This window comes from Balaenoptera borealis (assembly GCF_965194805.1).
Source record: "Balaenoptera borealis genome assembly, contig: HAP1_SCAFFOLD_1331, whole genome shotgun sequence".
In the NCBI taxonomy this organism is placed as follows: domain Eukaryota; kingdom Metazoa; phylum Chordata; class Mammalia; order Artiodactyla; family Balaenopteridae; genus Balaenoptera; species Balaenoptera borealis.
In genome coordinates, this window is record NW_028122890.1 from 109,848 (window position 1) to 137,769 (window position 27,922).

The 27,922-nt window shown below is 42.4% G+C and overlaps 1 protein-coding gene and 1 long non-coding RNA gene across 3 annotated transcripts in view; one reads left to right on the forward strand and one right to left on the reverse strand.

Annotated features, from left to right (window-relative positions):
* The window catches only part of LOC309621983, a 99,210-nt gene that overhangs the window by 67,954 nt on the left and 3,334 nt on the right, over positions 1-27,922 (reverse strand). The window contains exons 3-4 of one of the 2 annotated variants that reach the window (XR_014240398.1): positions 3,797-4,068; positions 3,148-3,453 (exon numbers count right to left, since the gene is read on the reverse strand). This is a non-coding gene — a long non-coding RNA (uncharacterized lncRNA). Of the gene's footprint in view, positions 1-3,147; positions 3,454-3,796; positions 4,069-27,922 lie in introns of those variants that run through there. The other variant, XR_014240397.1, reaches the window with a different exon arrangement.
* LOC309621986 (RAD52 motif-containing protein 1-like) lies at positions 5,809-27,922 on the forward strand (the record flags this gene model as incomplete). The annotated part of the gene is made up of 6 exons (XM_082409225.1): positions 5,809-5,973; positions 6,267-6,464; positions 9,652-9,774; positions 10,150-10,318; positions 11,285-11,383; positions 25,383-27,922. 6 exons carry the CDS (start codon positions 5,809-5,811, stop codon positions 25,436-25,438), a joined length of 810 nt encoding a protein of 269 aa, XP_082265351.1. The 3' UTR covers positions 25,439-27,922.

Genomic DNA, 27,922 nt, shown 5'->3' on the forward strand with positions numbered 1-27,922 from the left:
CTCAGCCCAGCCCCAAACCTACCCACCTCTTGCCTCACCCAGCACAGGCCCAGGGATGCATGATTCCAAGTGATTATATAGTGACAGTGCCACCTGCGAAAAGTGCAAAGGCCCTTCCACTCCTGCAAAGAAAGTCATTAATCACATTTCTTAAGTCAGTGAGAGTTAAATACATTAATGAGTAAAAGAAATTCTGAATGAACAAGATCTGATAATCTACCAAAATGACCACAGATAGTGCTGGTGGTTTAGTAATATGAGGTGAAGGACTGTGCAAGCCATGGGGTGATAGCACACGGTCCCCCAGAGGATCAGTGGGCCTGGGAGATAGCCCAGCAGGTTCTGCCCGTTGGGTGGGGTTCCAAGCAAAGTGAACGGCCCATCAGTTCTTCTGATTTATGAGTTTGCTGATGCTGCATGAGAGACATCTGTTCTCTCAGTGCCTGCCCAAGTCACCTCCCAAAGATTCTTACTGAGAATGAAAAACAAGTGTTTTTCTCTGGGCGGTGACTTCAGTGAGCCAACAAGTATTTACTGTGTTTAAGGCGCATGACTAATACTACTAACAATAGGAAGCAGCAGCAGCTAACATTTACCACTTGCTTGCTTGGTGACCAGCCCTGGGTTAGGCATCTTATGGTCTTATTTAGCCCAACAGTCCGTGGAAGCATATCTTGTTAGCCTCGTTTGACAGATAGGAAACAGGGTTTAAAGAATGTAGGTAACCTGCTCAATGGCCCAAGGCCCCACGTCCAAAAGTGTGAGTTAAGGTTGGAGCCCAGAACTGTTAGACTCCAACAGGGATGCAGAGACGTCTAAGCTGTGTTTGCCACCAAAGAGTTGATAACAATGATAATAATGAGGAGAAGGAGGCAGCTGCTGTTTATTGAGCACCTGCTATGGACCAGGTACAGTACTAGGCACTTTGGTTACACTATTAGGTCACAAGAGTGGAAAGTCCCCATGCCCGCTCAAACTCTGTAATGAGTGGGGGTCTGATTTCAATAAGAGAGGTGGTCACAAAGACAGGGAGCTGACGAGAAACCAGGGGTAGAGATCCTTGTACTGCTGGGCTTCCCAAAGTGTGGACCAGGATTCCAGGTAGCTCCAGGTTCCTATTTTGGGATATTTCCATTATTTCAAAGTTGGTACATAAATGAGGCTTAGATAATATTTTTTGTATCATACTACCTCAGATTTGCACAAGTTTTTACTAGTCTCAAATGCTACCCTACCATATTTCTAAATTAAAATTCCCAAGAGTAAGATTCTGCTTGGCCCAGCTTGACCGAGATTGGGCAGTGTTTTTGCCAGAGCCAGAGACTTCACCTGGCCAACCTGTGAGTGAGCTGTCTCTCCTTGGATCAGGGACTCATCCCTGGCTGTGGCCCAGAAGCAGGAGGGGTGCCCAGGGTCAGGTGGTACAACACATGGCCGCCTGGGGCTGCCTCTGTCACCATCTTATGATGGATAAACTAGCTCAGAGCCCAACTCCTTACTGAGACCTGAGAGATAGAAGGGGAGAGGGAGATACAAGGCCAACAGCTACTAGATGAATGCAAATTCTGATTCCGATGAAATCTGTCAGAGAAATTAGCCACTTTTTAAAAGATAATGAAATGAGACAATATATGATTAGGGCAAAAATGATAAAGAGAAGAAAATTGTAGGATTCAGAGGAGGGAAGTTTAGGAAACTAGGGAGGGTCCATGAAAAAGGTAGAACTTGATCTGGGCCTGGATTACATGCCAGACACTGTGCCTGGTGCTGGGGAAAGAGTTGATTAGGACAAAGTCCCTGCTCTTGTGGGGCCCTAAGACTGAGAGGAGGCACAGACACCTGAAGACATATTATACAGAGAAGACAGTGTGTTGACATGACAATGGCAGTGTACCAAGAAGTGGTTCAGCTCTTGGTTGGCTGCAAAGGAGTAAATGTGAGGGATGGCTTAGAGGAGGGGAAGAAGAAGAAAGCCAAACAGAAGTTTCTTGGGAGGACGAGATGAAGGAAAGGCATTCTAGACGGAGGACAGTACAGAGGCAAGAGGCATGAAACCTTGGGTGGGCTTGAAGCGTGTGCAGTCTGGTATTCCCAAGCATGAAGCACAAGGAGGAAAGGGCAGTAGGTGAGGCTGTGCGGGAGAGCAGAGACCCAATCCCAAAGGGCCTGGTCAAGGCTCATGGCCTTGACCAAACAGAGCACAAACTACAATGTTTTAAACAGAGAAGAGACGTGACCAAGCTTGAGTTTTATAAAGAGTACCTTGATGGTGGCCTAAAAGTAGAGAGGCCGAGAGGTCAACTTGGGTGTTTAGACCAAGTAGAAACTGGGAGAAAATGGGGCACCAGACCCGAGGTTTTGATGCAACTGAAGAGCATGTACGCTGGATACACATGAGTGAGAACTGAAAGGACAAGAGCTTATGTTCAGAGAATGAAAGATTGTACTTTTAAGATTTTTCATGACAAATTCCAGGTGATGATAAGTTCCAAATGTAACCTGGGAATGGAGATCAGTGAGGTGTTGGGAATCCAGAAGGTGATGAGAAATAATTCGGATAGTCCTGGACACTCATTCCTTTCCCCTTTCAGTAGCTCAGCAAAAAGCTAGCTCAGCAGGTACCAGCGAGCTCAATGGAAAACATAGGCTCCCCCTCCTACTGCAACCATTTCTGTCACCAAGCAGTTGCCACTGTTAGTAGTATAGACGTTCCCTGCCTCACCATCCCTGTAACTGTGACGCACTCCAGGCTGGCCCCTCCTCTACGGGAACTCTGGTCATGGGACACACAATCCAGCTAAGTCTGGTCTAATCCCCTTCTCTGAAAGCTTGGGGGATTGAGTGCACTCTGTTATTGTTCTGCTTATAAGTTCCCCCCGAACAATAAAACCCTACTGAATATTTGCACAGTAGGGGGTTGAGGAATTCCATGCCCAGGAAAATCTGTGGCTTGTTGGCATGGCAAGTATTGTGGTAGAAGAAAAGACTTGGAGCCCAGGACCGAAGTCCCCAACCGTTATGAGGGCATCATTCATTAATATGCCAGTTCAAAATACTGAGGGTCTCAAGTCTGTCTGGTTCAACCCCTGAATCAGACAGTGTATTGATTATCTGGTGGTATGTAACAGATCACACCAAAATAGTGGCTCAAAACAACAATAAACATTTACTCCTCACAATTTCTGAGTCAAGCCTTTAGGGGGATATCTTGGGCAGTTCTGGCTCTGGGTCTCTCATGAGGTCCTCAAGATATCGGCCAGGGCTGCAGTCATCTGATGGCTGGACTGAGGCTGCAGGGTCCACTTCCAAGATGGTTCACTCCCTTACCTGGCTGTCAGGGTGGTGCTGGTTGTTAGTGGGAGGCCTCATTTCCTCCCTGCATGGGCCTGTCTGTCCACCTGCTACTTGATTGAATGTCCTCACTACATGATGGCTGGCTTCCTCCAGAGGGAGCTGTCCAAGAGAGAGACAGAGGTTATTCCTCTTATGGCCTGGCCTCAGAAGGCACATAGCACCACTTCTGCCACATAGCATGGTTAGAAGTCAGTCACTCGTTCCAGCTCACATTCAAGAGGAGGGGATTTAGGCTCCACCTTTTGAAGAAAGAAGAGTCAAAGAATTTGAGGACATATTTTAAAACTACCATAGACAAGAAAATAGAAAGCACTCTAGATATTTCAAGCCCCCCCAAAAAAAAGCCAGAAAGAAAGAAAGATTATATCCAAAAAGCTGGTGCTTATTATTGAGGGGGCCAATGGTGGTGAAAGTTGGGGATGGGGGGCACTGTAGCACTAGCCTTCAGGTTACTTTACCACAGCTGCTTTCCATAGACTCAAAACTGCTGCTGCCACTCAGAAGTCAGGAAACTTTGGGAAACCACTGATGAGGTCATTGCAGCCCCAAAGCCCCAAGGGTGGTGACTAGATGGGGAATATGGAGTCTGCTGCAGAGGAGGAAAGAATGATTTCCATCTGCTTTCCACCTTCCAAATTTCACACAAGTACATTTTATTGGCAGAACCCTGCTGTCGAGGGGATCTGTGAAATATGGTTCCCAGGCTTCTAGCACCTGCAGAGAAGGGGGTAGAAATGGGTGTCAAGAGCCAACCAACACTATCCAACACGCGTCCTTATACAGGTATGGTGAGGAGGCACCACCTGTACTTGGAGAAGTCCTGGAGCCCTACTTCTTTTTTTTTTTTTTTTTTTTATAGGCTTATGGGTGTCCAAGGCTTTGTAAAAGGGGGGTGGTGTCCACATAGAATAACATGGTGGAGAGCTAGCTGAGTCACAAATCTGGAAGGTGTCACTGTAGTTGGGCAGCAGGTGAGGTACTGGTTGCTGGTGACATGCAGTCAGCCCCAGAGGTGACTGGAGAAACACCTGGAGTTGATCCTTAGTTGGTCTCTGGAATGTTCTCACTGGAATGAAAGCTGGGTAGACTGCAGGCAGTGCAGCATCGGAGAGAACATAGCTGCCATTCAAAAGAGCTGCCAGAGGAAAGGTGTCCATAGGGAAATACCATTTCTCAAAATATGGTCTGTGGACCTCTACAGTCAAACATCTCTGGGATGCTTCTTTACAAGGCTGATCCTGGGACTTCCCTGATGGTCCAGTGGTAAAGAATCCGCCTTCCAGACTTCCCTGGTGGCGCAGTAGTTAAGAATCCGCCTGCCCATGCAGGGGACATGGGTTTGAGCCCTGGTCCGGGAAGATCCCACACGCCGTGGAGCAACTAAGGCTGTGTGCCACAACTACTGAGCCTGTGCTCTAGAGTCTGCGAGCCACAGCTACTGAGCCATCGTGCTGCAACTACTGAAGCCCGCTTGCCTAGAGCCCGTGTTCCGCAACGGATTAATCCCAAGTATATTTGAGTACCTAATAGAGTATGAGTGTGCTAGGTACTAGAAAAAGAATGATAAATCTGTAAATATTGTTCCTGAAGTGTTCATAATCGCTCTGGATAAGATTATGGATCTTCTCCATACACAGATAATGGATACAATGAATAAATGGATACATACAATGAATGCAATGGATAATGATATGGATAATAAATCTATAGTTATTGGTTTGAAACAGTATCAAGATCCAAGTAATTCCTCCAAAGTCAACAATTTTTGAAGTAAAAGAGCTCAGAAGTCGTTAATGGGTGGGGCTAAGGGTCTGATATATTGAGGTGGAGAAAGGCGTGGTGGGGATGGAGAAATGGGCTCGGTGATTTGGGGGTACTTTAGGAAAATGGGCTAGAAACCAGCTTTTTAAGAGTTTCATACTAGACTGTTGATGGCTTTAATGAGTTATACCTTGATTTGCATATTTAAGACTCATGAAAACACTCAAGTCGAAGGATTGCATCTTTGGTGGTCGTTTCTCACACAGAGTCAGGATATCTAAATTTTTAAAGTTCAGTGGATAGTTGACGCTAATTACTTAGTACTCTAGTCCTCTCTGGGAGTTTGAAGAAGAAGCCAGCTGCTTTAGATGTCCGCACCATTCGATCCTGTAAACTCACACTTTGGACTCTACGGTAAAAATACACTTGAATAGAAGCAGTAAACTCCAAAGCTTTTGGGCTCGGGAGTTGCGGAAGGGGAACTAGAGGCAGAGACAAGCCCGGAGTGGGAGGGGCGAGGGAGAGGTCCGAGCACCGCCCTCTTCCCCCTTCCAACAAACTAGCTCCGCCCCTAAGGCTTCCGTTTGTAAACAGCGCATGCGCAGGCGCACAGGGGCAGACGCGGTGCGCAGGCGCGCGTGCGCAGACGCGGTGCGTTTGCGCCCCGAGCCGTGCACGCGCGGTAACGGTCGGATGGTGGAGTTGGTGCCTTTTGTGGTTCCCATCATGGGTGACAAAACCTTGCCGGAGTGGGAGCTGAGCTCTGGACCCACGGCCGAGGCCTTGCAAGCGAGCCGAGCCGGGGCGGAGGGAGGGGTGGAGGAAGCCACCTTGCGCCTCAGTAACTGGGTGCCCCGGGTAACTGCTTCAGCACCTCATCTGCCTGTGGTCTCCGCTGAGAGGAATCTTAGTTCTAGAGCCGACCTGAGCAGTCAGCTGGCCCCCACAGATTTTTGAGAGATAGTTCCCAACAGTTGGCATTGCCTCCTAATGCTTCTCGAAGCTTAGGATTTCAGAGGGAATCTTGTTGCTGAAATGAGAAGTGTTTGGAGTTGCAGGATCACCACAGTTGCCTGCGGCAAAGGGCTGGGGGAATAGAAGGGAACGGGCGGTTTGGCTTCCTGGGCATGAAATTTCCTGCACTTACTTAGCATGGGACCACCCTACAGCATACTCTGTTCACAGTCTTCTCCCAGTTTGGCCTTCTGTATTCGGTCCGCATCTTCCCAAACGCAGCAGTGGCCAGTCCTGGGTTCCATGCCATCATCAAAGTTTATTCAGCAAGGGATGCCCACAGAGCCCAAAAGGCATGCGACCAGGAGCAGCTTTTTCAGACATTTCCAGTGAAGGTGGGTCCAAATGTGGAATTCCTCGCTCTACTGGGATGAAGTGCTGAATTTAAAACTAATAGGCCATCGGGAATTCCCTGGCGGTCCAGTGGTTAGGACTCTGCACTTTCACTGCTGAGGGCCCGGGTTCAATCCCTGGTCCGGGAACTAAGATCCCAAGGGGGAAAAAAAATTTTAAAAAGGCCAGCGTTTGTACAGCACTGTGGTGTTCAGAATGCTCTCAGATGCACTGCTCCACTGATCCCCCAGTTCCCCAGTTCTTTCTTTCTTTTTTTTAGATGAAGAAACTCGAACTCAGGATGGTTAAGTGACTGACTTAAGGTTCATGACAATAAACGTGGAAACTAGAGTCCAAACCCAAACTGAACTGATGTTAAACCCCACGTCATTTTATGCTGCCCCTTAATTTAAGAAATCTTCACAAGAGTCTTCCTTATATTTACTTTTATGTGGATTTTAAATGTGTGAGGTTGACAAATTGTTTTTTAAATTAATTAATTTATTTATTTATTTATTTTTGGCTGCGTTGGGTCTCGTTGCTGCACACCAGCTTTGTCTAGTTGCGGCGAGCGGGGGCTGCTCTTCGTTGCGGTGCGTGGGCTTCTCATCGCGATGGCTTCTCTTGTTGCGGAGCACGGGTTCTAGGCACGTGAGCTTCAGTAGTTGTGGCTCACGGGCTCTAGAGCACAGGCTCAGTAGTTGTGGCACACGGGCTTAGTTGCTCTGCGGCATGTGGGATCTTCCCATACCAGGGATCGAACCCGTGTCCCCTGCATTGGCAGGCGGACTCTTAACCACTGTGCCACCCGAGAAGTCCCGAGCTTGACAAACTTTTGTCAGATGTAACATAAAGGAGGCTTCGTCATCATCATCACTCTGAAACTGCCTATTCAGAACTCCCTTCAGATTCCAGAAAATGGTTAAAATATTCTTTAATGCATTGTAGAAACCTTATTCCATATTAACATGCCATCCAATTTTACTTCCCCAGAATTAACATTTCATTATGTGCCTCCATTCAGCCACCATTCCTTTTTCAAGGACCTTTTCAATTCCTCTGAATAAGTGAGTGAGGCTTCGATTTCCCAGACCTTTCACTTTAGAATTGTGTGTCTTCTCTGATTGGCTTCTTGCTCTGGCTACTTCCCACTGACCTTGCTGCCTGTTCTCACCCATATTTCTTTACTCACTGATTTCACCTTTATTGAATCTGAGAACTCGCCTCAGATGTGACTCCAGGTACACTACCTCCCACTTCTGTACCCTGTTTAACACCCTCTTCAATCCTGGCTGTACTCCCTGGGATTGAAATGATTTCATGTCAGACATTCTTTAATTTGCAGACCCTGCGACCATTTCACATAACCACTCAGACATTACGGATGGTCCTGGAAAGATTATGAAACAGTTACTTGGTATCAGTTGTGAGTAATGAGTTCTTTTCTTATATTGGACATTAAGACCATTCCATAAGCTTAGGTTCTGAGATTTTCACAGCATAAAGCCCGTCACTGATAGAGTAATGAAGAAAATGTTCTACAAGTCACTATAGAGTTGAGAGGAAAGGGCATTCGTATTAGGTTTCTTTATTTAATGCAGAGCCTTAGTTTACTACCCACACCCCCGAAATTGTTACCTACTTTAATTATGCGTTCTCTTTAAATTTTATTTATTTATTTATTTGGTTGCACCGGGTCTTAGTTGCAGCAGGCGGGCTCCTTAGTTGCAGCTCAAGGGCTCCCCAGTGGCGGCACGTGGGCTCCCCAGTTGCAGCAGGCAGGCTCCTTTAGTTGTGGCTCACAGGCTCCTTAACTGTGGCGTGCAAACTCTTAGTTGCAGCATGCACGTGACACCTAGTTCCCTGACCAGGGATCAAACCCGGGCCCCCTGCATTGGGAGCACGGAGTCTTAACCACTGCACCAGCAGGGAAGTTCCAATTATGTCTTCTTTTATTCATTAGCAGGTATACATACTTCTTATCTTTTTTCCCCTGTATTTTTTATAAATACAGACAAGAGAATAACATCTTCAAATAAAATGAAGGAAAGGCCTAATGTATCTGAGTTTTTCTCAGTAGCATGAAGGGAAATGTTTGCCAGCAAGAACTGTGGCAAGGTTATCCCAGAAGTCAACTGTCTCTACTACCCAGGGGCTCAGAGCCCTTCTGAAGCTTCCTAATTGTCCAGGACAGCTCCATTATGACTCACCGTACAGGGCCTAGCCTCCCTGTTTTAAATGTTGCAACACTCAACACTTAAAAATTAGTCTTCATTTCTCCTTCCCAGCAGGCAGCTTCAGTTGGAGAAAGTAATTTCGTTTTCTTATGTACTCATTCATTCACTCAGTCAACAGACCATCACTCCTCTATTATATGCCAAGATCTATGCTTGTTTCTGGTAACAAGGAAAGAATAATATATGGTTCCTTCAAGCACTTAAGGAGCTCATAAACTAGTGATGGAGGAAGATGCACAAACACATCAATAAAGAATTAACAATGCTTTGACTTTATTTGTATTATTTGAATTTTTATAACTATATTTATATACCACACCCTGTTCAAAATGGAAATAGACATTTAAGAAAGAACTAGTGATGTAAAAAGATCCACAGTAATATGTAAGTTATTTAGAGAGTTAAGACTGGAAATATTTACACTCTCAAAGAAGCTTGTTAATGCAGATGAACCTCTAATTCTTTTGGTTGCTTTATTTACATTTATAGAGGTATACGTATTCCCTCTTCTAACAGGGGTTAGTAACTTGGGAAGGGGGTGCTACAGATTAAGGTCCTAATTCAGTGGCAGGTCTATCTTATCTCCTCTTCAGGTCATATTCTCAAGCAGGAGCTACAGGATGAGATGACTAAAACAGTTCACTTCCTTTGCTTACCCCCAGCCCCGTGATAGGCTTCTGCTGGGCTTCCTTGGTTGCTTTCATCATCACTTTCACCACCAGAGGTCAGGGAACCTTCCTGATTAATCAGGGGTCCTGGAAATGAAGCAGAAAAGTACTGACTTAAAAATAATAAATACCATTTATTTAGGGTTCACTGTGAACTCATTGCTTAAAATGTGCTACTTAATCTTCACAACCACTCTATGAAATTGGTATTGATAAATCTCAGGTATATCCAAAATAAGTCTCTACGTAGGGTTGTGATATTTTTAGGTCTTATATGTCTTTAGGTTCGTCTCGGCACCAGACATAAGGCGGTTCAACATAATACGCTTGCCCTAAACAGCTCCAGATGCCAAGAATTGGCAAATTACTACTTTGGTTTCAATGGGTGGTCAAAAAGGATCATCAGGGTAAACTCTGTAGATTTTCTGTGACTAACCAGACTCCTTTCAACATTGAACTCCTAGACTTTAGAGAGAAGAATAGAACAGGGCTATGGGGAGGAGATGTGAGAGGCTTCCACATGGAAGTATCTGAGCATTGGCCTGCCACCTAGAATTAGTGATAATCTCAATGACTTGGATGGTGGTGTCCATAATTTTCTCCAGTATTTGTATGGTATATAATAAAAAACTGTTGTCTATATCTAGTCATTCATTTGCAAATCTCACTTGATTTTGAAGCTATAGCATACCTAAACTATTACCTGGGATTGCTGGAGTTTAGTTTTTATCTCTAACACCAGAATATTTTGAAGTCTAGCCTTTAATTCAAAATCCTAACAGCTTCAGGATCTTTCTAACCTTGAAGAAAGGGAAAATGAAGATATTGTGACACCACTTCAGAAGCAAAGCCTGAAGCTCTTCTGTGCTTTAGAGGTGGCGTTGCCCTCCCACGAGTGCAGGAGTCCTGCAGCTGGCATGGCTGAGGAACCTTTGGATAAGTTGGAGGAAGGTCTGTTTTCCAGTATGTGTGTGGGGGGGGGGGGAGGTGAGGGAGTGGGATTTCTCTTTTTTCCTTTCTTTCTGAAACTCAACTTTTAGATACATCATCACCTTGGCTAAGCAACTAAAGCCCTGGGCAGAATTTTTCTGCCTGACGATATAGGTTTTTATCTTAGGCAATACCTGACAGCACCTTAAACTTTAGAATTTTAGAACTGACTGCCTGCCAAGAAGCTTAGGAGGAGGGAAAATTAGTTAGATTTTGGTTTTTTTTTTTTTGGTTAATAATTTGTTTTGTGCTAAAATAGTCCTTCAAATACAGATGTCTTCTGGCCTTCAGTTATCCCAACAAAATCATTGTCTAAAGATTGAAATAAACTCTTGTGTAAATGTTCAGTCCTTTGCCTCCTATAGAGGGGCCTGAGTGGAAAAAGTAAATGTAGATCCCTAGAAAGGGGATTCCGATTGGTACTGAGATTTTTCCTAGAATCCTTGGCACTTGGGCTTAGGGTTTTAAGTCAGAGGCAGGGCTGTTAGCGAATGGAGTAGAGGAGGCTCCACCATCCACCTGAGTGGGTGATGGTTGAGGAGAGGCCAGATCATCTGCACTACCACCAAGTCTATCTCACTGTATGAATCCAGCCCTTTACGCACAGGAGAGCAGGGTGTGTAGCAGTGTAGCCTCAGCTTGTCCATTTGAAATCTGTGAGTAACATGAGATTTGTGCCGCGTTCTTGGTTTGCATTTCCCATCGAGTGTTTTAGGAACTTCCAGAATAGATCTGAGCAGTAAAAGTGTGCCATGCCAGGGTATACCTACAACAGAGACATTCAACCATAGCCCAGTGTTGTGCCTGCCCTTAATCACAAAGATAATGATCTAAGAATGACAGATGCATGTTTAGTTTTAAACACATAACCTAGAAATCAGTTATTCAGATAGGCATTTCAAATTCATCTGTTTTGGTTGGATTTAGGGTCATTATCATTCCTTATGAAAAGGAAGGTAGCCCAGAAGCTTGCTATTCAGAAGGCTATGACAGAAGCATTCCGGAAACTGCTGATTGTGGTTTTAGGTAAGACCTTTTTTTTTTTTTTTTCAGTACTCACTCAAAGTTCATTAAAATAAATGTCCTATGATATGTCCTTTAGTTGTAGTAAAAGTAGCTCTTATATACTTTATTTTTAACTTTTCTCTCTTTGAATATCATTCACAGGCACAGACTCAACTTCTTATATAATGATAATAACTTTTTCTTACTGATGTTCAAGTATTCACAACTTAGCTACTAGTAGCAGCTTTAAGATGACTCTTTGTCCTTTCAACATTATCCTAGACAATTTCTTTTTTTTTTCACACACACACACTGTATTTTATTTTTACAAGAAATAAATATACTGACACCAAGCATTGTAAATGGATGACCACAACAAAAGCAACAATGATTGCAATGACCAAACACGAAACACACTCATACTATGTCATAATATTGACATTCAGTCCAGGAATCCTCCACTGTAACAGCTCCTTTACTTTGCAGTGAAAATTGATTTCTATATTCTTTGCCTCTGAGTCCTTGTGGAATTTTTTCTTTTTAATTCAAACAGAAAGTCAGAAAAATTATAATCATCCTCATCAGTTCACTCAGTCCCATGTAATTAATTTTGTTTTCATCTTGATCTTTTGTTAGCACTTTTATGAGTTCATCAGTTTTCCATTAGAGTTCTGAAAATGCTTATTCATTCAGTTCAGCAGTACAGTTACCAGAAACCAGTACTTGTCAGAGTCTTTTCTATGAATTCCTTGAAGATGAAACCCTTTTATAGGAACATATTTGCAAAAGCATCAGAGTACACCCAGAACTGTCTGTAACTGACAAAAGACTTAAAAATGACCACGGTTAAAGATTTGATGAAAGTTCATAATAGTGCAATTGACAATGAAAGTTAGTTTTTTCTGAGATATAAATTTTAAAGTAATAACTAGAATTATGACTCATAACATGATACCAGAACATATAAGATTTTTAGAAATTTCACGTAATGTCTGAAACATTTATATTAACATATTTCCATACAGATAACCCAATGAAAGTTTAGTATTAGTTGTTTTGTTTGTTTGTTTTTTTATACTGCAGGTTCTTATCAGTCATCAGTTTTATACAAATCAGTGTATACATGTCAATCCCAATCGTCCAATTCAGCACACCACCATCCCCACCCCACCGCAGTTTTCCCCCTTTGGTGTCCATATGTCTGTTCTCTACATCTGTGTCTCAACTTCTGCCCTGCAAACCGGCTCATCTGTACCATTTTTCTAGGTTCCACATACATGCCTTAATATACGATATTTGTTTTTCTCTTTCTGACTTACTTCACTCTGTATGACAGTCTCTAGATCCATCCACGTCTCAGCAAATGACTCAATTTCGTTCATTTTTATGGCTGAGTAATATTCCATTGTATATATGTACCACATCTTCTTTAACCATTCGTCTGTCGATGGGCATTTAGGTTGCTTCCATGTCCTGGCTATTGTAAATAGTGCTGCAGTGCACATTGGGGTGCATGTGTCTTTTTGAATTATGGTTTTCTCTGGGTATACGCCCAGTAGTGGGATTGCTGGATCATATGGTAAATCTATTTTTAGTTTTTTAAGGAACCTCCATACTGTTCTCCATAGTGGCTGTATCAATTTACATTCCCACCAACAGTGCAAGAGGGTTCCCTTTTCTCCACACCCTCTCCAGCATTTGCTGTTTGTAGATTTTCTGATGATGCCCATTCTAACTGGTGTGAGGTGATACCTCATTGTAGTTTTGATTTGCATTTCTCTAATAATTAGTGATGTTGAGCAGCTTTTCATGTGCTTCTTGGCCATCTGTATGTCTTCTTTGGAGAAATGTCTATTTAGGTCTTCTGCCCATTTTTGGATTGGGTTGTTTGTTTCTTTAATATTGAGCTGAATGAGCTGTAATATATTTTGGAGATTAATCCTTTGTCCGTTGATTCGTTTGCAAATATTTTCTCCCATTCTGAGGATTGTCTTTTCATCTTGTTTATGGTTTCCTTTGCTGTGCAGAAGCTTTGAAGTTTCATTAGGTCCCATGTGTTAATTTTTGTTTTTATTTCCATTACTCTAGGAGGTGGATCAAAAAAGATCTTGCTGTGATTGATGTCAAAGAGTGTTCTTCCTATGTTTTCCTCTAAGAGTTTTATAGTGTCCGGTCTTACATTTAGGTCTCGAATCCATTTTGAGTTCATTTTTTGTGTATGGTGTTAGGGAGTGTTCTAATTTCATTCTTTTACATGTAGCTGTCCAGTTTTCCCAGCACCACTTATTGAAGAGACTGTCTTTTCTCCATTGTATATGTTTGCCTCCTTTGTCATACATTAGTTGACCCTAGGAGCGTGGGTTTATCTCTGGGCTTTCTATCTTGTTCCATTGATCTACGTTTCTGTTTTTGTGCCAGTACCATATTGTCTTGATTACTGTAGCTTTGTAGTATAGTCTGAAGTCAGGGAGTCTGATCCCTCCAGCTCCGTTTTTTTCCCTCAAGACTGCTTTGGCTATTCGGGGTCTTTTGTGTCTCCATACAAATTTTAAGATGATTTGTTCTAGTTCCGTAAAAAATGCCATTGGTAATTTGATAGGGATTGCATTGAATCTGTAGATTGCTTTGGGTAGTAGAGTCATTTTCACAATATTGATTCTTCCAATCCAAGAACATGGTATATCTCTCCATCTGTTGGTATCATCTTTAATTTCTTTCATCAGTGTCTTATACTTTTCTGCATACAGGTCTTTTGTCTCCCTAGGTAGGTTTATTCCTAGGTATTTTATTCTTTTTGTTGCAATGGTAATTGGGAGTGTTTCCATAATTTCTCTTTCAGATTTTTCATCATTAGTGTATAGGAATGCAAGAGATTTCTGTGCATTAATTTTGTATCCTGCAACTTTACCAAATTCATTGATTAGCTCTAGTAGTTTTCTGGTGGCATCTTTAGGATTCCCTATGTATAATATCATGTCATCTGCAAACAGTGACAGTTTTACTTCTTCTTTTCCAATTTGGATTCCTTTTATTTCTTTTTCTTCTCTGATTGCCGTGGCTAGGACTTCCAAAACTATGTTGAATAATAGTGGTGAAAGTGGACATCCTTGTCTCGTTCCTGATCTTAGAGGAAATGCTTCCAGTTTTTCACCATTGAGAATGATGTTTGCCATGGGTTTGTCGTATATGGCCTTTATTATGTTGAGGTAGGTTCCCTCTCTGCCCACTTTCTGGAGAGTTTTTATCATAAATGGGTGTTGAATTTTGTCAAAAGCTTTTCCTGCATCTATTGAGATGATCATATGTTTTTTATTCTTCAATTTGTTAATATGGTGTATCACATTGATTGATTTGCGTATATTGAAGAATCCTTGCATCTCTGGGATAAATCCCACTTGATCGTGGTGTATGATCCTTTTAATGTGTTGTTGGATTCTGTTTGCTAGTATTTTGTTGAGGATTTTTGCATCTATATTCATCAGTGATATTGGTCTGTAATTTTCTTTTTTTGTAGTATCTTTGTCTGGTTTTGGTATCAGGGTGATGGTGGCCTCATAGAATGAGTTTGGGAGTGTTCCTTCGTCTGCAATTGTTTGGAAGAGTTTGAGAAGGATGGGTGTTAGCTCTTCTCTAAATGTTTGACAGAATTCACCTGTGAAGCCATCTGGTCCTGGACTTTTGTTTGTTGGTAGATTTTTAATCACAGTTTCAATTTCATGACTTGTGATTGGCCTGTTCATATTTTCTGTTTCTTCCTGGTTCAGTCTTGGAAGGTTATACCTTTCTAAGAATTTGTCCATTTCTTCCAGGTTGTCCATTTTATTGGCATAGAGTTGCTTGTAGTAGTCTCTTAGGATGCTTTGTATTTCTGCGGTGTCTGTTGTAACTTCTCCTTTTTCATTTCTAATTTTCTTGATTTGAGTCCTCTCCCTCTTTTTCTTGATGAGTCTGGCTAATGGCTTATCAATTTTGTTTATCTTCTCAAAGAACCAGCTTTTAGTTTTATTGATCTTTGCTATCGTTTTCTTTGTTTCTATTTCATTTATTTCCGCTCTGATCTTTATGATTTCTTTCCTTCGGCTAACGTTGGGTTTTGTTTGTTCTTCTTTCTCTAGTTCCTTTAGGTGTAAGCTTAGATTGTTTACTTGAGATTTTTCTTGTTTCTTTAGGTAGGCTTGTATAGCTATAAGCGTCCCTCTTAAAACTGCTTTTGCTGCATCCCATAGGTTTTGGATCGTCGTGTTTTCATTGTCATTTGTCTCTAGGTATTTTTGGATTTCCTCCTTGATTTCTTCAGTGATCTCTTGGTTATTTAGTAATGTATTCTTTGGCCTCCATGTGTTTGTGTTTTTTACGGTTTTTTCCCTGTAATTCATTCTAATCTCATAGCGTTGTGGTCAGAAAAGATGCTTGATATGATTTCAATTTTCTTAAATTTACTGAGGCTTGATTTGTGACCCAAGATGTGATCTATCCTGGAGAATGTTCCGTGCGCACTTGAGAAGAAAGTGTAATCTGCTGTTTTTGGATGGAATGTCCTATAAATATCAATTAAATCTATCTGGTTTGCATGGTATATCTTTTTCCGTCCCCTCACTTTCAGTCTGTATGTGTCCCTAGGTCTGAAGTGGGTCTCTTGTAGACTGCATATATATGGGTCTTGTTTTGTATCCATTCAGCCAGCCTGTGTCTTTTGGTTGGAGCATTTCATCCATTCACGTTTAAGGTAATTATCGATCGATATGTATGTTCCTATGACCATTTTCTTAATTGTTTTGGGTTTGTTTTTGTAGGTCCTTTTCTTCTCTTGTGTTTCCCACTGAGAGAAGTTCCTTTAGCATTTGTTGTAGAGCTGGTTTGGTGGTGCTGTATTCTCTTAGCTTTTGCTTGTCTGTAAAGCTTTTGATTTCTCCATCAAATCTAAATGAGATCCTTGCCGGGTACAGTAATCTTGGTTGTAGGTTCTTCCCTTTCATCACTTTAAGTATATCATGCCACTCCCTTCTGGCTTGTAGAGTTTCTGCTGAGAAATCAGCTGTTAAGCTTATGGGAGTTCCCTTGTATGTTATTTGTCGTTTTTCCCTTGCTGCTTGCAATAATTTTTCTTTGTCTTTACTTTTTGCCACTTTGATTACTATGTGTCTCAGCGTGTTTCTCCTTGGGTTTATCCTGTATGGGACTCTCTGCGCTTCCTGGACTTGGGTGGCTATGTCCTTTCCCATGTTAGGGAAGTTTTCGACTATAATCTCTTCAAATATTTTCTCGGGTCCTTTCTCTCTCTCTTCTCCTTCTGGGACCCCTATAATGCGAATGTTGTTGCGTTTAATGTTGTCCCAGAGGTCTCTTAGGCTGTCTTCATTTCTTTTCATTCTTTTTTCTTTAGTCTGTTTTGCAGCAGTGAATTCCACCATTCTGTCTTCCAGGTCACTTATCCGTTCTTCTGCCTCAGTTATTCTGCTATTGATTCCTTCTAGTGTAGTTTTCATTTCAGTTATTGTATTGGTCATCTCTGTTTGTTTGTTCTTTAATTCTTCTAGGTCTTTGTTAATCATTTCTTGCATCTTCTCAATCTTTGCCTCCATTCTTATTCCGAGGTCCTGGTTCATCTTCACTGCACTGTCATTATTCTGAATTCTTTTTCTGGAAGGTTGCCTATCTCCACTTCATTTAGTTGTTTTTCTGGGTTTTTTTCTTGTTCCTTCATCTGGTATATAGCCCTCTGCCTTTTCATCTTGTCTATCTTTCTGTAAATGTGGTTTTTGTTCCACAAGCTGCAGGATTGTCGTTTTTCTTGCTTCTGCTGTCTGACCAATGGTGGTTGAGGCTATCTAAGAGGCTTGATGGGAGGCTCTGGTGGTGGGTAGAGCTGACTGTTGCTGTGGCGGTCAGAGCTCCGTAAAACTTGAATCCACTTGACTGTTGATGGGTGGGGCTGGGTTCCCTCCCTGTTGGTTGTTTGGCCTGAGGCAACCCAACACTGGAGCCTACCTGGGCTCTTTGGTGGGGCTAATGGCAGACTCTGGGAGGGCTCATGCCAAGGAGTACTTCCCAGAACCTCCGCTGCCAGTGTCCTTGTCCCCACGGTGAAACAGAGACAGCCCCCGCTTCTGCAGGAGACCCTCCAACACTAGCAGGTAGGTCTGGTTCAGTCTCCCCCAGGGTCACTGCTCCTTCCCCCGGGTCCCTATGCACACACTATTCCGTGTGTGCCCTCCAAGAGTGGGGCCTCTGTTTCCCCCAGTCCTGTCGAAATCCTGCATTCAATTCCCACTAGGCTTCAAAGTCTGGTTCTCTATGAATTCCTCCTCCCGTTGCTGGACCCCCAGGTTGGGAAGCCTGACGTGGGGCTCAGAATCTTCACTCCAGTGGGTGGACTTCTGTGGTATAAGTGTCCGCCAGTCTGTGAGTCACCCACCCAGCACTTATGGGATTTGATTTTACTCTGATTGTGCCCCTCCTACCATCTCACTGTGGCTTCTCCTCTGTCCTTGGACGTGGGGTATCCTCCGTGGTGAAGTCCAGTGTCTTCCTGTCGATGACTGTCCAGCAGCCAGCTGTGATTCTGGTGCTCTCGCAAGAGGGAGTGAGAGCACGTCCTTCTACTCCGCCATCTTGGTTAATCTTCTGTACATCTTTTTGAAGAACCATCTATTCAAGTCTTTTATCCATTTTTGAATCAGGGTGTTTGTTTGCTTTTTGTTCAGTTATAGGAGTTCTCTGTAAATTCTCAATAGAAATCTCTTGTCAGATAGATGGCTTTCAAATATTTTCTCCCATCTTGTGGGTTGCCATTTTATTCTGTTTACATTCCTCTGATACACATTTTTTTTAATCGTGTACTTCAAATTGTTTATTTTTTTGTTAGCTGTACATTTGTTGTTCCCTCGTTTCATATTGAGGAAAACACTGCCAAATCCAATGTCATGAAGCTCTTGTCCTGTGCCTTCTTCTAAGACTTTTAATTTTATTAGGTCTTATATTTAGTTTCTTGATATGTTTTCATTAATTTTTGCATATGATGTTAGGTAAGGGTCCATCTTCCTTCTTTTGCATGTTGACCACAAGACTTCTCAGCACCACTTGTTGAAAATACTATCCTTCCTACTTTGAAAAGTCTTGGCAACTTGTCAAAAATCATTTGGCCATATATCAGGGTTTATTTCTGGGTGTTCTATTCTATTCTATTGGTCTTGAATAAGGGAGAAAATAGTATAACCTATCCAGGTTGATGAAGAACATAAAGAAAGACCAGGACTGAGAATTAGGAGGGTAATATAAAACAGCAGGGAGTAAAAGACAGTGTGAGAGAAGATCTTGTATTTGCGAGTTCATGGAAATATGATCATGTTAAAACCACTAAACGCCTGACTTTGAACAATACGGTAAATGTGCCAGCAAGAAACATAACACTTACCCATCTCTGGGAAATATAGTATGGGCATAAAGATAAACTACACACAAATATATTAAAAAGGGAAGGGTTTTCATGGTGTGAGAATATTGTGGGATTTGAAATACAATTTATTTCTGTTCTACCATTGTCTCTAAAATTTATCAAAGTGTATATACAAGCAATTCCAATTCTGGTAATGTGCTTGACAGGTTTATATATGAACTTCAGCAGAGCAGTAAATGTACATTCATAGTAGGACTGCTCCCTAAACCAAAAAACAAAACACAAAAACTTCAAAGACTAGAGTTCACTTTGTCAACACACATACAGATGCAATGATGGTTAATGGTCGGAAAACAAAAGGTGAGCATGGGTGCAAGAGGTTAATCCCCAGGCTGGGGTGGGGTGCAGAGTTTGAGGGTAACACAGGTAGAAAAGGCTTTTGTCCTATCCTTGATTTTTGAGGTATGGAAATTCACAGGTCACTACCTTCATTTCAAAATGAATGAATGCACTATTCAATTTTTTTAAACAGGCGAAGTAAACATGAGTGATAATAAATTTCAAACTGTCGCTAATCAAATAAGATACTAAGAAAAATTAAATAATATGATTTAAGAATGAAGTAGAAAGATTGCCCAACATGGTAGCATTCAAAGACCCAGAGCGTGATGCCTCTCATGGGCACACCAAAGTCACAACTGTTTACAGAACAGCAATTGATGAAAAAGGCCGGGACCTACCATAAAAGATGTTTTACAGCTAAAGACATAAGGAAGGCACCTCGACAAGACAGGAAGGAAGGGCAAAATCTCAATAGAGTCAAGACCCATACCACCAGGTGGGTGGTCCACAAATGGGAGAATAATTACAGTTTCAGAGGTGCTCCCAGGTAGCAGGGGTATGAAGCCAACATCAGGCTCCCAAGCCCAGGGATCCTGTGCTGGAAAGAAGAGTCCCTAGAAAGTTGGGCTTTGAAGACCAGTAGTGTTTATTTTCCAGAGAGCCAGAGGGTTGTGGGAAATAGAGACTCCACTCTTAAAAGATGCTCACAAAATCCCACATGATCCGAAAATCAGAACAGAAGCAGTCATTTGAAAGGATCCTGGGTCACACCTACCTCCTGATCTTAGAGAGTCTCCCAGAGAGGCAAGAGGCAACTACAGCACAGCCTCAGGGACAGAGACACTGGCAGCAGCCATTCAGGGGAGCTCCTTCTACCTCGTGGACGCTGGTACCAGCAAGCATAATTTCAGAATCCTCCCTCTAGCTTATCAGCCGCAGGACCGAACCCTACCCATTTCCACCAGGCTATAGACACAAGTACTAGGATGCTGCAGGCCAAGCAACTAACTGAGCAGGGGCATAGCCCCATCCACCAGCAAACAGGCTGCCTTCAGACCCTCTCAAAGCACAGCTGACCCTGGACGTGGGTCCAGCCACCAAAAGCCCCAGGACCAGCCTCCACACCTCAGTGGACAGGCACCAGCCCCAGAGTCCCTGGCCCCTCTGACAAGTGAGCCTGCTCTGGCCTTGGAGTCAGCCTCACCATCGGCAGGTGATTACTGCACAGGGACTGGATGGAGCTTGGACCTACCCAACAGCAAACCTGCTCTAGCAGTGGGATCAGCCTCATACACCAACAGGCACACACCAGCTCCAGGAATACCACAGCCCAGCAGCCTGTGTGACCAGAACACTCACTTGCAGGCCAGAAGCAGCCATGGACTCAGCTGGGTCCTGACCCTGCCCATCAGAATGCCAACACAAGATTAGGGATACCCCAGACCCTGCAGAGAGCTGTGTCAGGAACAGTGATCCAACACCAACTCTGTGACTCCTGGGCCCTGCAGCCAGAATGCAGGACCTGTCTCTTCCTCCCAGTAGCCAGCATAGCCCCAGAACCAGTGACTGGGCACTAGCCCTGATATCACCTGGACTGCAATTCTACCCATAAGTGAACCAGCACTAGATTTGGTGTCCCCCAGAGATGTGCAGCCAGCTGCCTTATGATCTAGTCTCACCAAGCAGCACAGACAGCCTCCATACAAGGCAGAGCCTGGCAAACAAGCAGTCTGGGGGCAACCAAGCCTACCAGACCACCCACAGTAGTCAGCCCACCACAGCAGAAGAGCCCAAGCAGCCCACATAGGGGGTACACCTAGAACATATCATTCTAGTGACCAGGGGACAGTGGGCTGCTGGGACACATAGGACCTCTCCTACAAAAGGCAATTTCTCCAAGGTCAGGAAATGTAACGAACCTACTACATACATAGCAATAAAAACAGGAAGTTAAGAAAAATGAGGTGACACAGAAACACGATCCAAATGAAGGACCAAGATAAGAATTCAGAAGAAGAGCTAAGTGAAGTAGAGATAGCCAATCTCCTCAACAAAGGGTTCAAGGTAATGACTGTAAAGATGATCAAAGAACTCAGGAGAAGAATGGACGACCAGGGCAAGAAGTTAGAATTTTTTTAAAAAGAGTTAGACCATTAAAGAACAACAAAACAGAGATGAGGAATACAATAACTGAAATGAAAAATACATTGAAGGAAACTACTGTAGACTAAATGATACAGAGGAATGAATCAGAAAACTGAAGGACAGAGTACAGGCAATCACTGAAGATGAACGGTAAAACAATAGATTAAAATGAAATGAGGAAAGTTGAACAGACTTGTGAAAGAATATCAGGTGTACTAATATTTGCATTATACTGGTCCCAGAAGCAAAAAGGAAAGAGAAAGCAGTGTAGAACATACCTGAAGACATAAGAGCTGAAAACTTCCCTAACCTGGGAAAGAAAACAGACATCCAAGTCCAGTAAACACAGTAAGGCCAAAACAGGATCAACCCAAAGAGGACCACAGCAAGACTCATTGTAATTAAAATGGAAAAAGAAAAAAAGATAAAAAGACACCATTAAAAGGAGCGAAGGAAAAGCAACAAGTTACAAACATGGGAAATTGCATAAAGTTATCTGCTGACTTTTCAGGATAACCTCTGCATGCCAGAAGGGAGTGGCATGGTATATTTAAAGTCATGAAAGGGAAAAGCCTATAACCAAAAATACTCTACCCAGCAAGGCTCTCCTTCAGATTTGATGGTGAGATCTAAAGTTTTACAGAGAAGCAAAACTAAAAGAGCTCAGCATCGCCAAACCAGCTTTATGAGAAATCTTAAAGGGGCTTTTCTAAGTGAAAAAGAAAAGGTCACGATTGAAACACAAAAATTAGGAAAGGAAACTTACTAAAGGAAAAACCTCATTGGTTAAGGCAAATATTCAACAAAGGTAGTAAATCAACCATGGACACAGCTAATAGGAAGGATGAAAGAAAACAGTAATAAAATCATCTATATTCACAATAGGAAGTTAAGGGACACACAAAACAAGTAGATGTAAAATATAAGGTCAAATTCAGTAACTGTGGGGGAGCAGAGTAACAATGCAGGGTTGTTAGTGTCCATGTGAAATTAAGAGCTCAGCAACTTAAATAATCACACACACACACACACACACACACACACACACATACACAAAACTGAAAGAAATCCAAACATAATATTAAAGATAGTCCTCACATCACAGATGAAGGGAATAAAAGGGGAAGAAAGGAACACTGAAGAAATTAAAGAGGGATTCTAAAAATACCCAAGACAAATGAAAATGAACACACAATGATCCAAAATCTATGGGACACAGCCAACGCAGTTCACAGGGGGAAGTTATAGTGATACAAGCTTATTCTTAGGAATCAAGAAAAATATCAAATAAACAACCTAACATTACACCTGAAGGAATTAGAAAAAGAAGAAAAAACAAACCTCAAAGCTGTCAGAAAGAAAAATTAAGAAAACTATACCATACGCAATCACACCAAAAAGAATAAGACACCTAGGAATAAACACACCTAAGCAGGTAAAAGATGTGTGCTCAGAAATCTATCAGCCATTGGTGAAAGAAGTTGAGGACAACACAAAAAGATGGAAAAATATAGCATGTGCATGGACTGGAAGAATTAATACTGTTAAAATAACCATACTACCAAAGACAATCTACAGATTTAATGCAATCCCTATCAGAATACCAAAGCATTTTCACAGAACTTGAAAAAGTAATTTTAAAATTTATATAGAAACACAAAGACCCCAAATAGCCAAACAATCTTGAGAAAGAACACAGCTGGAGGCATCATGCACCTTGACTTCAGACTATACTGCAAAGTGACAGTAATCAAAGAGAAAGGTACCAGAGCAAAAACAGACACAAAGATCACTGGAATAGAATAGAGATCCCAGAAATAAGCCCACACACTTATATTTAATTGATTTATGACAAAGCAGGCAATATGGAGAAAAAACTGTCTCTTCAATAACTGGTACTGGGAAAAATGGTCAGCTACATGGAAAAGAATAAAATTAGATTATTTTAGCACACCATATATAAAATAATTGCAAAACTGAATAAAGACCTAAATGTAGGACCAGAAACCATAAAACCCCTAGAGGAAAATATAGAACATTCTTCAACATAAATGATAGCAACAGTTTTAGGTTCAGTCTACTAAGGCAAATGAAACAAAAGCAAAAATAAACAAATGGGACTTCACTAAACTTAAAAGATTTTGCACAGCAAAGGAAACCAAAGACAAAATGAAAAGACAACCTGCTGAAGGAGAGACAATATTTGCACATGATAAGAGGTTAACACCAAAAAGATGACCAAGCAAGGGTTCATATCTAAACTACAGAAACAGCACATACAACTCAATATCAAAAAAACACCCAAAATCTTTTTTAAAAAAATGAGAAGACCTAAATAGACATTTTTCCAAGGAAAAACTACATATAGACAGCCAGAACTCACAAAGATGCTAAACACAGCTAATCGGCAGTAAAATGCAAATCAAAACTATGAGATAGGGCTTCCCTGGTGACGCAGTGGTTGAGAGTCTGCCTGCCAATGCAGGGGACACGGGTTCGAGCCCTGGTCTGGGAGGATCCCACATGCCGCGGAGCAACTAGGCCCATGTACCACAACTACTGAGCCTGCGCGTCTGGAGCCTGTGCTCCGCAACAAGAGAGGCCGCAAGAGTGAGAGGCCCGTGCACCGCGATGAAGAGTGGCCCCCACTTGCCACAACTAGAGAAAGCCCTCACACAGAAACGAAGACCCAACACAGCCATAAATAAATAAATTAATTAATTAATTAAAATAGCTTTACAAAAAAAAAAAAAAAGCAAAATCATTTAAAAACAAAAAAACAAAAAAACTATGAGATATATCACTTCAGTCTTGTCAGAATGGCTGTCATCAAAAAGATCACAAATAACAAAGGTTAGTGAGGATGTGGAGAAAGGGAAACTCTTGTACACTCTTGATGTGAATGTGAAGTAGTGCAGCTACTGTGGAAAGCAGAATGGAGGTTCCACAAAAAACTAAAAATAGAACTACCATAATAGCCAGCAATTTCACTGTTGGGTATATCAGAAGAAAACAAAAACACTATTTAAAAAAAAAATAACTGCACACCAATGTTCATAACAGTGTTATTTGCCATAGCCAAGATATAGAGTCAAACTAAGTGTTCATTAATAGCTTAGTGGATAAAAAAGATTTTTTATGATGACTTCAGCAAAAAATGAAATTTTGCCATTTGCAAGAACATGGATGGACTTGGAGGGTATTATGCTTAGTAAAATAAGCCGCAGAGAAAACAAGCATGGTGTGTTATGAGAAAAAAAGCGTGGTATGTTATGAGAAAACAAGCATGGTATGTTATCACTTACACGTGGCATCTAAAAAATTGAATACAACAACAACAACAACAACAACAAAACAGACTCACAGATTAAAGAACAGACTAGTGGTTACCAGCAGGGAGAGATAGGGTGGAGGAGCAAAATAGTGGTAGGAGATTTTGAGGTACAATCCACTATGTATAAAATCAATAATCTACAGTGATGTACTGTATAGCATGGGGAATATAGCCACTCTTTTATAATAACTATAAATGGAGAAGAACCTAACCATTTATGAATCACTATGTTGTACCTCTGAAACTAATATAATAATGTAAATTAACTATAGATCAATAAAATATAAAGTAAGAAACAATAAAGGGGAGACACAGATTATTAGATAGAAATCAATTAAATAAACACAAGTTTTGGAAATCAAGGAATTAAAAAACAACACGTAAGACACAACATTGGCATTTAAAGTGTACAATCTATTCATTTAAAAGAAATCATTTAAGTGGTAAAAAATGGTACCCATTCTCACAATTTTGTATATCTAGGATAAATTATTATCTACAAAAATATGTTACAAATATTCACTCAAAAAGAAAGAGAAAATTGGGATAAACCCATTGTAGTATACAAATTTAATATCAAAGTCTCTATGTAAAATTGATTTGAATAAGTTCTGTTAGCCACTTCTAGTTTCTTTGTGATGTAAAATCTTTTAAAGCATAAAAATCAGCCTTTCTACATTATTCCATTAGACATACATAGAAGTTAAAAGAAATGAGAAGACAGAACAATCAACCAGGAAGGTGAATTTACTGAGAAACAGTCATTCGTTCTCCCTCCTCCTTTTCTTTTCCTCCTTTACCAGGTCTCTTTCTGTTCCAATCAAGAGAAGTCTTGAGAGTTCTGAGAATATTTCTTTGAGGGCTTCAAATCACCATACCTACATCCTCTGCCACAACTACACACACGGGAACAAAAATAAACCTCTGCTATCTACTCATGTAGGAGGGATTCATGCAAAATAAACTCCTACATGGAGACCAACAGGTGAGTTTTCTACCTGTTCTTTATAATGTCCTTCCATTAGAGTAAATCCCACACATTATGAGGAAGAAGCGGTTATGTGAGCTTTTCCTTGAAGTCAAAAAACTTGCATTCATTTCAAGTACGTGGTGATCATAGGGTACAGCCAGGGAAGGTGCCATCCCCCTTGGGGGGAGGGGCGGTGAATGGGCTCCCGCACCCATGCACCTCCTGATGTACAGATTCTGGAGAAACAGAGGGCGGTCACACCGCAGTCAGCCTGTCGGGCCACTGGGCAACCCGACCAGCCTGGAAGTGCCCCATCAGTTGCTGAAAGCAAAACTCTGTCCCCCCTGTGAAGCCAGGCAATTTAGGTCAGAGAGTCAGAGGAGACCGGTAATCAACTCCTCCTCTCTGCTCACCTCCTTGGGGTTACAGCAACCCCATCTCCAAACCCAAATCTGACCCTGGAGTGCCAAACTGGGAGTGGCAGGTGGGCTCTGCCGGTGCTTCAGCGCCCTCTGGAGGTTGTCTGCTCTAATGGCAACTCTCAGCCCTTCCTCCTCCTCCTTCCCTAGTCCTGGGGGCTGCCTTGGCCTCCTGCAGCTGCTGGCCTGAATTCATTCTTCTTTTTTCTCCAATTACAGTGAAGTGTCTTACAGAGGTTTGGAATCTCTTGAAGAAGGAAGATCTTTTAGCCAATACACCTTAACCGTGAGAAGCCGGTTTCAAGAATGAACCTGAAATACTGTATTTTTCTCCTGATGATTCCAAGGAGAGACAGCTCAAGTTTTCTAAATCATAAGAAAAACCAAGGTAAATATGATATTCTGAGCCAGAGATGAAAAAGCAGCTTTTAGCACCCCCTCCTCATGTCATATGACCGGGATTTAAATCAATCAACTGCCACTGGTTTTTAAATCACATGACCCAACTTTAAATCAATCAGCTGCTTCCCTGTAACTCACGTGACTTGGCTTTGAATAGTAAGAAATGCAGAGGTAATGGCTGAAACATTTATATTAACATATTTCCATACAAATAACCCAATGAAAGTTTAGTATTAGTTGTTTTGTTTGTTTGTTTGTTTATACTGCAGGTTCTTATTAGTCATCACATGTGTGATAGCGCAGCACATGTGTGATAGCGCAGACCCCGGATCTCTTTAGTCAGCTGAGGCCAGTGTTGCCGGCATCCCTCCAGTCCCATCCCCCAGCCCCTCCCTCTGGGACTGTATCTAATAGAAGAAAGAGCACAGAGGAATTGGCTGAATCAAGGGACCTGGGAGCCTGGGTATGAGTTTGAAGACCGAGAACCTAAGGCGCAATTACATATTATTGGAAACTCTTGTGGGGTGTGTGGGGGGAGGTTAGGAGGCTGAGAGGCTGAGTCGACCTGGTGAGTCCAGCCCCAGGACACCACACAGCCCCGCCCCCCTTTCCCTGCCATCAGACAAGGGGTGCCGCAACTCCAGCCGGGACTCTGCACTTCCCCCTCCCTGATTCTCCAGAAGAGCAGGTGGCCCCCCTCTGAGGGCAGGGGCAAGACAACGGACCAAGTCCCCCTGCACTAAGACGCTACTGGAAGCTCTTCCTGAACAGCAGTGCTGGCTTGGAGCGAACCCGTGCACCGCCAAAGTTGGTCTCGTCCTGCAGCTGAGGGACGCAGGCTTTAAGTCAGCTGCCTTGGCTTTAAATCAGTCAGTCCCCCCTTTAAGTCAGGTGACCCGACTTTAAATCACTGTGTGCCCCTCAAGCCTGCAACTTCAAAAGTTGGGAACTTCACTTTGATCCCAGCACCTCACACAGCTGAATGCACACTGTAGTCACCCCCAAGCCTGGCTTAGAGGCAGGCTATAAGGTAAGGGGATGGGCTGCACACGTGGTGAGGAGGGTGCACTTCATGTACCAGAAGGGTCCAGGTACTCTGGGTACAGCAAGCAGTGCACGATACAGCAGCTCCCTGGCCAAGCTGGTGATGCACAGGGGGAGCAGGCACACCCAGGCACGCAGAGGTTCCAGGCCGGGAGCTGGGGCACAGCCAGCCGGGAGGGTGTGGAAGCCGAGGATCTGAGCCTTCTTGAGAAAGGCAGACACAGAGGATGGATGAGAAACAAAGACCAGATGAAACATGGATTTGAAAAACACACCCTGCTCTTGCAATTGGGGTGGGGGGCACCCCAGATTTGAGTCTTCTTACTCCCCAGGACCTAGTGCTTTGGCATTTGCCCAATTACTTATAAAATGTGACTGATAATATCTAACCCATAGAATACTGCATTTGGAGTGGTTTTGCGTGTTTATGTTTCTATACTGGAATAATCTTTTCTACAAGAAAAATGTACACAATCTGAAATAAATTAAAACCCCTCTTTAAAAAGTA